At 34.6% G+C, this 15,890-nt stretch overlaps 2 protein-coding genes across 6 annotated transcripts; one reads left to right on the top strand and one right to left on the bottom strand.

The window, feature by feature from the left end:
• Positions 1-616: 616 nt before the first annotated feature.
• On the top strand, positions 617-2,755 carry LOC111207130 (vacuolar protein sorting-associated protein 26C). Of its 2 annotated transcripts, none has more exons than XM_022704805.2 (11): positions 617-801; positions 890-982; positions 1,057-1,121; positions 1,212-1,266; positions 1,332-1,421; positions 1,508-1,592; positions 1,691-1,786; positions 1,868-2,052; positions 2,144-2,232; positions 2,331-2,430; positions 2,514-2,755. In XM_022704805.2, exons 1-11 carry the CDS (start codon positions 739-741, stop codon positions 2,574-2,576), a joined length of 984 nt encoding a protein of 327 aa, XP_022560526.1. In that variant the 5' UTR covers positions 617-738; the 3' UTR covers positions 2,577-2,755. The 2 variants fall into 2 exon arrangements, with proteins under 2 accessions (XP_022560526.1, XP_022560525.1); XM_022704804.2 differs by having other exon boundaries at positions 627-801; positions 872-982.
• A 63-nt stretch (positions 2,756-2,818) lies between these two features.
• LOC111207129 lies at positions 2,819-8,261 on the bottom strand. Of its 4 annotated transcripts, none has more exons than XR_002659382.2 (11): positions 7,646-8,261; positions 7,154-7,411; positions 6,683-6,925; positions 6,420-6,569; positions 4,794-6,139; positions 4,379-4,452; positions 4,212-4,293; positions 4,020-4,139; positions 3,834-3,935; positions 3,217-3,374; positions 2,819-3,118 (listed from the first exon to the last, which is right to left on the bottom strand). XR_002659382.2 is itself a non-coding variant. In XM_022704803.2 (11 exons), exons 1-11 carry the CDS (start codon positions 8,084-8,086, stop codon positions 2,939-2,941), a joined length of 3,156 nt encoding a protein of 1,051 aa, XP_022560524.1. In that variant the 5' UTR covers positions 8,087-8,260; the 3' UTR covers positions 2,819-2,938. The 4 variants fall into 4 exon arrangements, 2 of the variants coding, with proteins under 2 accessions (XP_022560524.1, XP_022560522.2); XM_022704803.2 differs by having other exon boundaries at positions 3,217-3,371; positions 3,834-3,940; positions 7,646-8,260; XM_022704801.2 differs by having other exon boundaries at positions 3,834-3,940; positions 7,646-8,258.
• Positions 8,262-15,890: the final 7,629 nt, after the last annotated feature.

Raw genomic sequence — 15,890 nt, 5'->3', positions numbered from 1 at the left:
CAAGAGAGAGAGAGAGAGAGGAAAATTTACAAAATATTGAAACTAACCTGTGTTGTTGTACATTGTATTCCCAAAGTTGGCTGTTTCTTTTTAGCAAAAAAAAAAAAAAAAAAAAATTGGTTGTTTCTGTAATGACCTTCCTGCAAGGTGAAGGGAACAATCTTTCGTAAGTGACTAGTTCAGGAAACTGAAATGAAATATTGAATCTTTGGTCTATATGATTTTAGTTAAAATGAATATATAACACAACACACTTTGTGAATCTCTGATTCTTTCAACAAATTTTCTGAACCCATGATTTTATTCCCTCAGCGAGAACTAACTACACTTCATACAGTTTCCAACTATTACACTAACTACCTGTGATATATTTTGTCATTCTCAAACACCCATACTTAACAAAAAAAAGCACCCCAATCAACTCAGGTCTCTTAGTTTTTTTAAGTTAAAATATAAGAGACATTATCTTATATGAAGCTAAAAACCCAATTCTAAAAGATTTGGGTTAATCATGCTCTGACACACGCTTGAGTGGCTTATGGCTGCCTGGTCATGTAATACTTGGTTGAATGAATCTGGAGTATAAATTTACCGGATGACAAAAAAAAAGAGAGACACACCATGCGGTTTGTCTTATCATAGAGAGAACTTCTTGCCGTCTTTAATGATTTCGCCGTTGAAATAACCACAAAACCTGTCAGCCTCCTCCTGGTGGAAGCAGCTCAGTTCGGTGATTCAATGACGACGACGACGACGGTGACCGTCAAGCTTTCTCGTTCAAATCGTATCTATCGCTCTTCAGTAAGTATTGCGTCTCTTCCTTATAACATTTACGATTTCAACGATGAAGAAGAAATTTTGAAATGCTCAGGCTTTCAATTTTACCCAGGAACCAGTGGAAGGAAAAATCGTGATAAAATCTCCCAGCTCGATCTCTCACCAAGCGATACGTTTATCAGTCAATGGATCAGTCAATTTGCAGGTTTTCAGATTCTCGATCGAACCTTTGTTTCAATTCAATTCCAACCTAAAAAAACTCCTTCTTCCTCTCCTCAGGTGCGTGGAGGATCAGCTGGAGTTATAGAGTCTTTCTATGGCGTCATCAAACCCATTCAGATCGTGTAAGCAAAGCTTACCTTTTAAACTCTTGCTTACGCCAGCAAAAAAACTTGGAATTGACTGCTTCATTCGTTTCTTGAACCTTGTCATAGAAAGAAGACGATCCAAGTCAGATCTTCTGGGAGAATCCCTCCCGGAACTACAGAGGTAGCACCATTTGATAAAGTTTGATTGTTTTCAACTATTACATTGAAACTTGTTGTTGTTGGTAGATACCGTTCTCTGTGAATCTGAGGGAGCCTGGGGAAAGCATTGCAGAAAAGTTCTATGAGACGTTTCATGGAACTAATATTAACATCCAAGTTAGTATTTTTTTTACCCTTTTTTTGAAATATTTTTTTTTTCTTCTGAGAATTGGTATATTGATTGATGCAAATATCTGTGACAGTATCTACTTACTGCAGACATACCGCGAGGATACTTGCATAAACCTTTATCTGCAACAATGGAGTTTATAATCGAGAGCGGTAGAGGTACCCCCCTTTTTTTTTTCTCTGACTTCATTGATGTTTGTGTGGAAAGTCCTGAATTTTGCTGTGATGTTTTTTTCTTTTTCTTTTTGGGGTTGAAGTTGATCTTCCTGAGAGGCCGCTTCCTCCAGAAATGGTCGTCTTCTACATCACTCAAGACACTCAGAGACATCCGTTACTTCCCGAGATTAAGACAGGTTTGTCTTCTACTTTGGAGATTTCATAGTTTTCTGTGATCTGTTAAAAGAGAGAATTAATCTGAATATTGATCTCAATAGGTGGTTTCCGAGTTACCGGAAAATTAGCGACTCAATGCTCTTTGCAGGATCCACTTGGTGGCGAGTTAACAGTGGAAGCATCTTCAGTTCCTATTACTTCTATCGATATTCACCTACTCCGCGTTGAGTCGATAATTGTGGGGGAGAGAATTGTTACTGAGACCTCTTTGATTCAGTCTACACAGGTTAACCACTACCCGTTTATGCAACAGTTGTATATAGAAATTTCTTGCCAAGAGATTAAAGACAGTTCTTCTTATCGTCTCTCATGTTCAGATTGCAGATGGAGATGTCTGCCGTAAGATGACACTACCAATTTACGTTCTACTTCCTCGGCTTCTGATGTGTCCATCCATTTTCGCAGGGTAACTTTCTTTGCTTCTCTATAAACCTCAAATAGTAACTCATCACTGAGGGATGGATGATTGACTGATCGTTGTGATCCAATGTCTCTGCGGAACAGCCCCTTCTCAGTGGAGTTCAAGGTATGCATCACCATCAGTTTCAAGTCGAAGCTAGCCAAAGCACAACCAAAATCTGATCCTACGGCTCCAAGACTATGGGTGAGAAAAAGAAAATCTAACTTCCTAATGTGGTTTTTTTCTTTGCGATGATGCAAGTAAACGATTCATGCGAAAATTTCCAGATGGCTCTGGAGAGACTACCGCTAGAACTTGTCCGGACAAAGCGAGATCAGTTCAGTTGCTAGTGAACTGTATCCACGTGGTTCACTTCGTCTGTCAGCTTGCTCTGCCTGCGTAATTTAAGCAGTTTGAACATTCATGTCTGCGTGTAAATACCATTTATTTCGATTTTATTCCTCCGGCCAAAATATTTGTTACTATGTAGACACCAGATTCAATTGAGAGATGATGTTTAACCGATAAACAAATTGAACCAAATGAATCCGACTTAAAAACGGAAAGAACGGCACAAAACACAGATCATCGATGATTTTAACGCATTAACAAATTGAATCAAATGAATATGAACAAAGTACGTGGGTGCTATATACATAATTACACAGAAAAGTGACCTGTAAAACTAAACAAAAAAACAGCAAACGAAGACTTACCTTCTGTAGCTTACAGCCAACGGACACTGTGCCGAATCAGGGTGAAGAGCTTTGACCAAAGTCACAAACTTGAGTGCTTTCTCAGTGCAGCACCACTTAAGCTTCCATATAACTGAATCCACTCTTCTGGTCTCTTTGATCTTCAGTGACACAACCCTGCCTTGCGATTGAACGATCTGGAGAAGGGCAAATTTCAAGTTTGTACATGAAACGTTCACATCACATCTCGACGACGCGCGAGCAAAAGGGGAAGAAGAATGAAGACACTTATTACCGTCTCAGATATATCAGAAATGGAGCAGCACGAGTCAAGCGAGAAATATGGAGCAGAAGAAGAATATGCTCTTTGAGAACTAAGTTGTGCCAAGTCTTCATTGCATATAAAGAGACGCCCACCAGCCACAAATAGCGACCGCCAACGCCACAACGCTTCTATTCAGCAAATCAAACAAAAATGTTAGTTTCCAATCAGCCATAGCATGTATTGTAGGTTATGGACACAGAGAACATAGATGACTGTAGTTACGACACTGTGCTGTTTCATGGTTCATGATGCAGAGTGCACCTTATTAGGAACATGCAAGTGAAACAAGGGACCCAAAATAGTTTCACTGGTAAAGTGCTCAGCGCCATATGTAATAAAACCACAGTAATAAAAAAGAAGGGACATTGCCTTGTTGTGAATATGAATCCTATACTCCAGGTTGCCTAAGTGAGCATAAGTAATTGATTTGGCCTAACCACAAGTTTGCTAATTATCAATAGAAGATACACTCTCAAGTTTATTTTCAGGTGTGGTTGGTTTAAGGGGAGATGCAAATTTGAGCGAACCATTTTATATTAATCTAGGATATCATAGATAGTTGGATGGATACACAAGAAAGACTATACCTCCAAGGGTGCTGCTCTGAAATTGAAGAATATTGTACTGGAATATACTCAGCTTCAATCCTCCACAAATTTCTTTCTCAAACAAGTCCACCTGAATATTCTCTAGACTGCCATTAACATGGAAGAAAAGATTATGACAGTAAAAATTTACACAGCCGACTCTAGACTGAAAGTTAAAAAGCTTACCTTCTAAGAGAGCATTTAGAATCCTGAGAATCAAAAACTTGTATGATATTGAGTAACTCTGTTGTCTTCTCAATGCACTTTGTAACAAAAATGTATTCTGCATCCTCAAAAAAGCGTAGCCTACACAGAAAGAACAAGAAGGATTCAGAACATATACATAAACCAAATCGACAAAGCCGGAAAAAGACCAACCTCACAAGCTGAAGTCCTAGACCAACTGAAACGTCTTGTAACTCGCTGATTTCATGGGAACACAGTACACTTAAGGTGCTCCCTGCAGAGACCCGTGGCCGTTAAGAACTCAGCATCAGAAAAACTTATGACATGATTGGCAAAGGAACACAGATGATTAGTCTAACCTTGATAAGTCGCAGACACACCCACGAATAGCACGTAAAGCTTGTTTAGGGTGCTCAGCAGCAACACTGCTTCCCTGTATTTCAGAATACTGTCAAAAGGGAAGAGAACAAATAGCTTCCTGGTATAACGATGCTTCTCAACTAGCTATGAAGTTAAATAAGATAAATCAAAATTCAAGTACGATTTTTCACACATCACCCACTTTAAGAAAGCCCAAGCATCTAAATCTAATGCAAACAATTCCGTTGAATACTAAGAAAGCTTAGCCATAATAAAAAAAGGATGATATCACATCTCTCTCAGCAAGTCAAGAATAAAGAAAAACAAAACCTATGTATAAACCTACCCAAAGGGACTTATATTACCATCATTTACCACTACAAACTAAACCACGAAAGTGTTACAAAAACTCACCGTTGCTTGTACGTAGAACCTTTCTGTAGTATAAAATCACAGCTCATGTACGTCCTACAAGTTTCTTGAGAGCTGGAATCTGCCAGTTTTGCTGAAAAATATTCCTCTACTGAATCGCCTTTTCCTTCATGTGTTCTGTCAGTCCCCAAATATCTACTATTGCTATTACTACTACTACACATCATTGACAGAGAACTTTCTTGCAAATGATCAGAACCAGAAAAACAGATATCTGCGTCACTACTGAGAGATGCCTCCGCATTAGTAATACAACTTTCCTCTTTCTGAAAGGAAACATATCTTTTTATAGGTTTCCTTATGCTTTTCTTTGTCTCAACCAAATGGCAAATATGTTCACCATTATGCAATTCCGAAAGAGAACTACTGGTATTCTCCTTCATCGATCCATCAGTCCTCAAAGATTCTATTATGCTACTACCATTCTCCGGTTGAGAATCAAGAGAGCTTGTTACTTTGGGTTCACACCCCGGAATCTCCTCACGCAGTCTATTCACATTAAGAAGATCTGTCAACCGACTGTTTTCATGGTTCGAATACTCAGACTCAGAGTCGTAGTTATCATCTTCACTGCAGCTGCTTGTGCTATCAGATGATGCAACTGAATAAGAATCTGCAGACAGCTGTAAGATTTCTTCCACCAAGTTCTGACGTCGATGCAAGACATCTTTCTGATAATGAGGGGGTGACCCAGGATAAGTTGATGAAAATGATCCCATTATATCCTGGCCTATATCCAATGTTGACGCATTTCCATTTTCAGCTAACTTCTCCCCGGAAGGGGCTGTAGAAAACAGGTTGTTTGGTTCAACCGATGCAAATTCCTGACTTTGATTTGTAGCTTGAAGGCCTAACGAAGAGATGTCACTAGTCATAGTCTGTGTCTCATTACCTTCAACGAACTTCATATCATCCATACCGGTTTTGTGATCCACAGATGAACCATTGCATTCTAAATTTTTCCTATGGCCCTTATCTCTTGAAGCTCGTAAAGAGCTGGACGAGTATCTTCGTGTTCCACTATGCTGCCTTGAAATTCCTCTCGCATTTGAACAGTACTTTTCCATATTGATACCCAAGCTGTCTTTGCTGACATCTGCAAAATCCTCTGATGAATGATCCATCCATTCCTTGAACTCTCGTAGCCATAGAACAGAACGTTCTTTCTTCAGGTTTTCAACTTTCCTTATAAGACCAAATATGTCAGCATCTTGATCACACTTTATATTGTCTTTGTTCTTGTGATCACATGACACAGTCTCTTGGTCAGAATTCGCGTAGGTGCTCTCTTCCTCGCAATCAATAGAAGCGAGTCGGCAGATCATTTTCTGTTGAAGGTTAAAACAGAACAATAAGCTTACAGTAATTATTTATCAAACAAAATAAACCAAGATGCTGAAAAAACAAATAAAGAAGCTGAATGCCACATGTACATGGCTGAAACGTTCACCAAAACAGTCACACCACAATGCCCAACTAACTGGCTTGAATTTTGTTTCGTTCTACATTTTTTCCTAATTCACTATCACGAAAAGGGCCGATACAAGCAAGAGCAAATAATATATGCATGTGTGCAAGTATATTGTGAGTGGACTTGTGGCTACTTACCTTTTTTCTATTACAGCTTTCTTCTTCGTTACCTTCCTCTCTAGCTGGATAATAGAATCCGTAGCTGGCAGGCTCACTATGTCTATGGGCTACAATGATTTGCCTCTTCCAAAATTCTCTAGTTCCTATCTGTTTGCCATCTAGTTTCAGCTGAAAATTCGTACAACACAAGATGCATTACAAGCCAAACAAAAGCAGACAGTGCCATTTCTTTCGTCTAGATAAGATTCCAAGATCTCCAAAACAAGAATAAAGAAACTTACGCCATCTGGAATAGCAATGTAGCTGAAGACATGTGCCCTGTACCATCGAGCACAGCACACTGGATTCCCTTCCAGCCACAATTCTTTGAGTAGTGAAAGACTCCAAAGCAACTCCAGTTCCAAAAAATTTGAAATAATATTGTAGGATACATCAAGGCCTTCGAGTGACTTCAAGTTCTCAATCCCACGCAACGTAGTTAGAGCGTTGTTCCTCAAAACAAGCTTTACAAGATGACAGGATACCTGCATTGTCCCAAAACACCGGTTATGGGTCCCAAGGGTGAACATCAAAGCTTCGGACAGATGCATGTATCATTCCTAGACAGTCCAAAGGACAATCAGAATACGAACCTCAAAGGACAAAAGCGAGCACTACAAGATTCCTTCTCATCTAACAAACGTGAATGTTATATAACCTTAGATAAAATGAAACATATGCATGGATATACTGAAGCCTGAAGTTTTCCCCACCTGACTCAAGTGAGAAACTGTTCTAAGATGATTAAAACCAAGATCAAGGTGCTTCAGTTTGGTGCATCTCCTAAGGTTATCCACTTTCGCAAACTTGTTTCGACTCAGATCAAGCGACTCAGCAGCTGGAAGAAGCTGCAAGGACTCATCCATGAGCACAAGACGGTTACAAGAACATGATACAACCGCCAACTTGTTCCACTCTTGCGAATTCGTTATCTCTGCAATTCTACTGGCGAAAACATGCCGCAACGCATCCTATATCAAATGGCAGCAACACATTATTCAAATGATTCATAGATATATAACTTCAACTGCTCATTATCCATTCCAACTATACTAAGTGTTCAATTTTTTTTAATCGTCTTATTTTGACCAGGGTTTGTGCCTCATGTTGATTAACTTGAGGCCAAAAGCCCAACACATGTTAATTCAAAAAAAAAAATATAGTGTTCAATTTCTCTGTACAAAGGTAACAAAATTGTAACTAACAGTGGAGTTATGGCAGATGATCTTCTCCAAGGTGTGACGGAGATCGAGCAAGCCCTTAGCCGGAGAAGTAGACAAATCACAGCCACGAAGTTCCAAAACCTTAAGCCTACCAAAGGGAATAAGAGACAACGGCGTCGGATCGCGAGCGGGGGAAGGAAGCGTGGAAACGACCTTAACCGAAGTGAGGATTCGGAGTATACGACGGAGCTGCTCGAGCGCGCGGTAGTCTCCGAGGTCGGACACGTAAGCGCGAAGGTAGTCAACAGGAGCGCCGGAGAGCATGCGCTCGAGCTCACGGAGAGACTCGAGGCGGAGGTGAATATAGTGAAGACCAGCTGGATTGAGCTTGAGAACCATGGTTTCCTCGAGAAGCGACTCGGTTTCTTCTTCTAGAAACTTCTGTAGCCTCTCAACGTAGCGATCTCCCGTCACAATCGCCATTGGAATCGAGTTACATACACCGAAGGCGAAGAGAAGTGGAGGCGAGTCGTTAAGAAGGCGGAATCGAGGTAGAGAGAGAGGGAGGTTTTGGAGGTGTAAAGATAGAAACCGCCATGGCTGATTGATTACGGAGAGAGAGAGAGAAGAGCGACGGGGGAAGACGAATCATTGGAGAAAGAAAGAAAATAAAATAAAATGGGTAAAATGGGAAATTTGAAAATAGTTTAAGGGTGTTTTTGTCTTTTCAGTTAGCCTGCGCTAAATTTCAAGAAACACATGGCAGCCATGCCTTTCAAGAATCAACCTGGTGTCCTCCCCATGTGGTGTTACAAACCACAAGTAATTCTGATTAAGTTTTCAGGTAGGTCGAACCGGATGAGTTGTAGATGAACAAATCGATTTGAGATATTGATTAAACCGAAGGAATCGAACAAAAACAAATACTCTAGACGCCGTACAGGGTTTATGGTTATAATAATCACCTACATTAATAGTATCTGAAACTAGGCCTGAGACTGATCGGATATCCGGGTAATTTTAAAGTATCCAGATCCGGATCCTTATCCGGCGGATCCATAATTTTACTATCATTATCCAGATCCGAGGTTCTTGGATATTCGGATGTCGGATATCCTTCTAAAATTGTAATATTCGACGGATATCCGGATCCGGATTTGGATCCTTAAAATAAATAAAATAATATTATTAATATATATATAAATATTAAAAATAATTTAAAAATAAAAAATATATAATGTTTTTAATTATTTCTATGTATAATATTACAAAATTTACATAAAATTTACATATACTATTATAAAAATGAAAATACATTTAATAAAGTTAGTTTTTATATATAGATATTACTATTTCTGAAATAGTTATTAATAAAACTTACGGATCCGGATATCCGAACTAAAAAATCAAGATATCCGGATCCGGCTTTGACGGATCCAACATTTTACTATCCGGATCTGGATTCGGCTCCTCCGGATATCCAGATTTTCGGATCGGATCCGGATCGAATCTCGGATCGAATCCGAATCTCAGATAAAAGTCCTAGGCCTATCTAAAACTTTCTACATAATTTCTAAAAGTTATTTAGTTCAATACCCTTAAACTGAAGCAAATAAAAAAACTGCATATGATTTAATATATGTATAAATTACTATAGATTTTTCTTCGAGTTTCTAAAATTACGTTTATTTTCCCTCTTTTTTCTTCCAAAACTCACTTTTCTTTTGCATTCTTTTTTTTCTTATATTTTTTTCCTCTCCTCTTATATTTCATTCCACCTATTTTCATTCTCCTTTCTCGAGCTCTCTTTCCTCCTACTTCCCCTTTCTTCTTTTATATTCTACTAGGAGTTAATCCGCGCAATTTTTATTTTCAAATATTAACCATATAGTTATTTTTTGAACGTTGTATTCTGAACAACAACAAATTCTAAATTGTATGTCTGTGTGAATACATATTTCCTTAGAAAAAAATTAGAAAACTATACATTTTTCTGATAGATGTTTGATATAGTTTTTCATTTCTCATATTGTATATTTACTTATTATTTATTTTTTCTTATATTGTAGGACAATTCTCTCAAGTAGATCTTTTAATTTTTTGTCACAAAATAGCATTCAATAAGAAAAATGACCAAAATAGTCCCTTTATTTTGAAAAATTTAATTTTAATTTTAATTTTTAAAAATTTGAAACCCTATCTTCAAAACCTCACCCCTTAACTCTAAACCATAAGTCTATGTTAGTTAACCATAAGGTATAAATGTATTTTTACTCTTTAATAAGACTTATTTTAGTCATTTTTCTCATTTATAGCTATTTTGTAACAAAAACTTAAAAATGGCTATCCTAGGGAATTTTTCAATATTGTATATTTATTTATTCTAATTTTATTGCTTTTATATGAAATGATAATATTACGATAGATGTTTAATATAATATTTATATTTCTTATATTGTATATTTGCTTATTATTTATTTAAATATACATTTTTCGATTTAACTATATATTTTCAGATAAATGCTTAATTTAGTTTTTCCATTTTTTATATTGTATATTTACTTATTGTTTATCTTTTCTTATTTTTTATATTTACTTATTCTAAATTTCTTGCTTTTACATCAATGATAATATTACGATATATATTTAATGAATGTTTTTATTTCTTATATATTATATTTACTTATTATTTATTCTTTCTTATATTTTATATTTACTTATTATAATATTTAACATTTATATTTACTTATTGTATTTGTAAATAATAAAAATGTAAAACAATACATTTTTCAGATAGATGTTTAATGAAGTTTTTGCATTTCTTAATTGTATTTTACCTTTTTTTTTATTTTTCTTATATTGTATATATACCTATTCTATTTTTTTTACTTTTATATCAAACGATAATATTATTTTTAAATTTTTAATGTAATATTTTTATTTCTTATATTGTATAATTACTTATAATTTATGTTACTGTATGTTTCTCAGATTTGTTTTTATTTTGCTTATATAGTATATTTACTTATTCTAATATTACGATAGATGTTTAATATAATATTTTTATTTATTATATTGTATATTTACTTATTATTTATTTTACTATACATTTTCTGAGAGAGAATGTTTAATTTAGTTTTTTCATTTATTAATTTTATTTTACCTATTTTTTATTTTTCTTATATTTTATATTTACTTATTCTAATTTTCGTGTTTTTATATCAAATAATAATATTATAATAGATGTTTCATGTAAAATTAATATTTCTTATATTGTATGCTTATTTTTCTTATATTTTATATTTACTTATAAAAATATTTGGAAGTAATAAAAATGTAAAACTCTACATTTTTCAAATAGATGTTTAATGTAGTTGTTCCGTTTCTTATATTGTATATTTACTTTTTTATTTATTTTATATTTACTTATCTAACTATTTTTCTTTTAAATCAAATTGTAATATTACGATATATGTTTTATATAATATTTTTATTTCTTATATTTTATATTTACTTATTATTTATTTTATTATAGATTTTTTAGATAAATGTCTAATGTATTTTTTGTATTTCATATATTGTATATTTACTTATTATTCATTTTTCTTATATTTTATATTTACTTATTCTATTATTATAATATATGTGTAATCAAATATTTTTATGTTGGATATTTAGTTATTATTTATTTAACTATACATTTTTCAGAAATATGCTTAATTTAGTTTTTCTATTTTTTATATTGTATATTTACTTACTGTTTATCATTCTTATTTTATATATTTATTTATTCTAAATTTTGTTTCTTTTATATCAATGATTATATTACGATATTTATTTAATGTAATATTTTTATTTCTTATATACTATATTTACTTAATACTTATTTTTTCTTATATTTTATATTTGTTTTTTCTTATATTACGATAATTGTATAATATTATATTTCTATTTTTTATATTGTGTATTTAGTTATTATTTATTTAACTATACATTTTTCAGATAGATGTTTAATTTAGTTTTTTCATTTCTTAATTGTATATTTAATTATTCTAATTTTCTTGTTTTTATATAAAATGATAAATTATGATAGATATTTAACGTAATATTTCTATTTTTTATATTGTATATTTCCTTTTTATTTATTTTTTTTATATTGTATATTTACTTATTATTTGTTTTCTTTATATGTATAATTTTTTATTTATTTTTTATTAATGCCATGTGTCATATTTTAGAAGAAGTTTTTTTCGCTGATGTGGACGCTACCTCAAAAGCTCCATTTTATTAGTATAGTTCGTATATTTTATATTTAGTTATTTTAATATTATAATAGATGTTTAATCTATTATTTTTATGTTATATATTTACTTATTATTTATTTAACCATATATTTTTCAGATATATGCTTAATTTAGTTTTTTCATTTTTTATATTGAATATTTACTTATTGTTTATCTTTCTTATTTTGTATATTTATTTATTCTAAATTTCCTGCTTTTATATCGATGACAATATTACGAGATATATTTAATGTAATATTTTTATTTATTATATACTATATTTACTTAATAGTTATTTTTATTATATTTTATATTTATTTATTCTAATATTACGATAATTGTATAATATAATATTTCTATTTTTTTATATTGTGTATTTAGTTATTATTTATTTTACTATACATGTTTCAGATAGATTTCTAATTTTGTTTTTTTTTTCATTTCTTAATTGTATCAAAGGATAAATTATTATTGATGTTTAATGTAATTATAATAGATGTTTAATGTAATATTTCTATTTTTTATATTGTATATTTACTTTTTATTTATTTTTCCTTATATTGTATATTTACTTATTATTTTTTAATGTAATATTTCTATTTCTTATATTGCATATTTAATTATTATTTATTTTTCTTTATATGTATATTTATTTTTTATTAATGACACGTGTCATCTTTTAGAAGAAGTTTTTTTCGCTGATGTGGACGCTCTATGGAGCCTCAAAAGCTCTCTTTTATTAGTATAGATACATTTTTCAGATAGATGTTTAATTTAGTTTTTTTCGTTTTTAATTATATATTTATGTATTCTAATTTTCTTGCTTTTATATCAGATGATAAATTATGATAGATGTTTAATGTAATATTTCTATTTCTTATATTGTATATTTACTTTTTATTTATTTTCATTATATTGTATATTTGCTTATTATTGTTTAATGTAATATTTATATATATATATATATTTTTTTTGTCATCAAATACAGACTCATATTGACTCTGTGAACCACTCCGGTAGATCTTGATCCATGTGAACGACAAACGACGGTTGCTTCCTGGCACTGCGTGCTAGGCTATCCGCTCTTGAATTTTGCGTCCTTGGTACATAGATAATCTCCGAACGTGTGAAAACTTCTTTCAGGGATTTAATATCTTTCAAATAGCTTGCAAATGCTGGCCATTCTTTTGGTTCCGAAACCATCTTCACCAACTGAGAACAATCCATTGCAAATGTAACCTGAAATTGCCGTAAGTTTTTCATGCATTCAATTGCCCAAATTAGTGCTTCCATCTCTGCATGTAAAGGGGATAGACAAGCGCGAACATTCCTTGCTCCAAACAACCCATTAAAACCTTCTAGAGTACTCAGCCAACCTTGCCCAGAGAAAGCATCATTCTCTTTCCAGGATCCATCTGTAAAACACCATCTCCCTGGAATTGATGGGGGAGTCGTAACCTCAACTTGGGACGCTGTCCTGGTCTCGGTCATTACCTGTGCATCAGCCCAAAGTCTTGACTCTGTTTCTGCCAGTTTGAGGGTGTCCATTGGTTCCATGTCCAAATTGCTAAAAACTTTATTGTTTCTTCCTTTCCAAATATACCAAAGAATCCATGCAAATTGATGATCCTCCATCGGTGGGGAGACTCTCCAGAAGAGGTGATCCATATTTGTGAACAGAGAGGTCGTTGGGAACATGGTTAGATTTGATGGTATCTTGGAGAGAGCCCAAACCTGAAGTGCTGGAGGACATTAAAAAAACACATGGTTGATCGATTCCTCATCCGCTCCGCAACGGGCACAACATATATCTCCTTGTATTCCTCTCGCTTTCAGATTCTTTTTGACTGCTATACAACCTGTAACCAATTGCCATAGAAAATGTTTTAACTTGGGTGGGCACCGTATTTTCCAGCAGAAAGCCTTCAAAGCATCAACTGTGGGTCCAAACAGTAAAGGTGATCTCTCCCTATCTGGATAAATCCGTTCAACCTGATATCCTGATTTAACCGTATACCTCCCATTGTTTGTGAAATGCCATCCATCCCTGTCCACCATCTGAGATTTACTCAGTGGTATACTTTCTATAATCTTCACATCTTGGGGATCCATCAAAGCCCTGAGTGCATGCGAGTTCCATGTCCGCGAAGTAGAGTCAATAAGAGAATCCACTGTAAGATTTGGGTCGAAAATATGTTGATTTTTATTTGCTGGTCTCGGGCGAGTGGTTGGGAGCCATGGATCATTCCATACAGATACAGATGATCCTGATCCCACCCTTTTGATTAGTCCTTTGCTTACCAGAGATCTAGCAGAAACGATACTCCGCCAGCCATATGACGGAGAATAAGAGCGAATCGGTTCCAGGGGTGATGCATTCCTGTAATATCGTCCCTTGAAAACCCGAGAAAATAAAATATTTGGCTTCTCGATCAGACACCACAGCTGTTTACCAAGCATTGCTGTGTTAAAATCTGTAATATCCTTAAAACCTAGACCCCCATCTTCCTTATCAAGACACACTTTATCCCATGATTTCCAGTGCATACCCCTTGTCCTTCCCCCTGGACTCCACCAAAATTGTGCGACCGCGGTCGTCAGTTTTTTAGTTGTTGCCTTAGGTAGCCGGTAGCAGGACATCACATGGTTTGGTAATGCCGTCACCACGTATTTAATAATCACCTCCTTTTCCCCCTTTGTGAAAAACTTAAAAGTCCATCCATTAGCTCTATTATTTAGCCGGTCCTGCACAAAGCTAAAAACTTGTATCTTGGATCCTCCCAAATTTTCTGGAAGGCCTAGATAAGATCCCATACCTCCAAGATTCTGGATTCCCAATATATCTTGTAACTCCTGTCTAGCTGAGTCCTCAATATTGTGCCCAAACTGGATAGAGGACTTGTCAAAATTTATAAGCTGGCCAGATACAACCTCGTATTCCTTTAAGATCCTAAGGATAGTATGGCATTCCTCTTTTATAGCTTTACAGAAAAAAAGACTATCATCCGCAAAAAGTAAATGAGATATCGATGGACATGCTCGAGCTACCTTCATTCCCGTTAAAAGTTTTCCTCTTTCCGCTTTTTTAAGGTTTGCAATTAAAGCCTCAGTACACAGAATAAATAAATAAGGTGATAAAGGATCCCCTTGTCGTAAACCCCTCTGTGGGACGATAAGACCCCGGGGTTGTCCATTAAGGAGGACCCGATATTGAACCGATGATATACATTCCATCATTAATGTAATCCAATGAAGATCAAAACCCATCTTCTGTAAGAGAGCCTTTATAAAATCCCATTCCACTCTATCATAAGCTTTACTCATATCCGTTTTAATTGCCATATATTTTCCCTTGCACGCCTTATTCGTCCGTAATCCATGAAACATTTCCTGAGCAATAAGAATATTATCAGATATTAACCTTGCTGGCACAAAAGCCGACTGGGTTTTTGAGATGAGGGAAGGTAAACATATCTTCAATCTCTGACACAGAACCTTCGAAATAATTTTGTACCCAACATTACACAAACTAATCGGCCTCAATTTGGTCATTCTTGTAGGCCTCTCCGTTTTTGGAATCATACAAATATTAGTAATATTTAATTTCGGATCCAAATTTCCAGTTACCAAAAAATTATTCACCATGTCCACCAAATCCTTCTTAATAATATGCCAGGAGTGTTGAAAGAAAAGAGCTGTCATACCATCCGGTCCTGGTGCCTTTTCTGGATGCATCATAAACAGGGCTTCTTTGACCTCGTTCTGTGACGCTACCCGCAGCAGACATTGGTTCATCTGTGGAGTAATACCCGGTGATACCTCTGTGAGAAAGTCATCAAACTCCGTTGGGGAAGTAGTAGTAAAAAGCTCTTCGAAATAGCCCACTGCTACTTTTTCCACACCCATATCTTCCGTAATCCAATTTCCCAAAGCATCATATAAACCTACGATCCGATTACGTACCCGTCGTTGCTTGGTCAAAGAATGATAGAATTTTGTATTGA

The sequence above is a fragment of the Brassica napus genome, chromosome C6 (assembly GCF_020379485.1).
Source record: "Brassica napus cultivar Da-Ae chromosome C6, Da-Ae, whole genome shotgun sequence".
In the NCBI taxonomy this organism is placed as follows: Eukaryota; Viridiplantae; Streptophyta; class Magnoliopsida; order Brassicales; family Brassicaceae; genus Brassica; species Brassica napus.
Note: the sequence above shows the minus strand (reverse complement) of the source record. Positions and strands in the feature narration are given on the sequence as shown.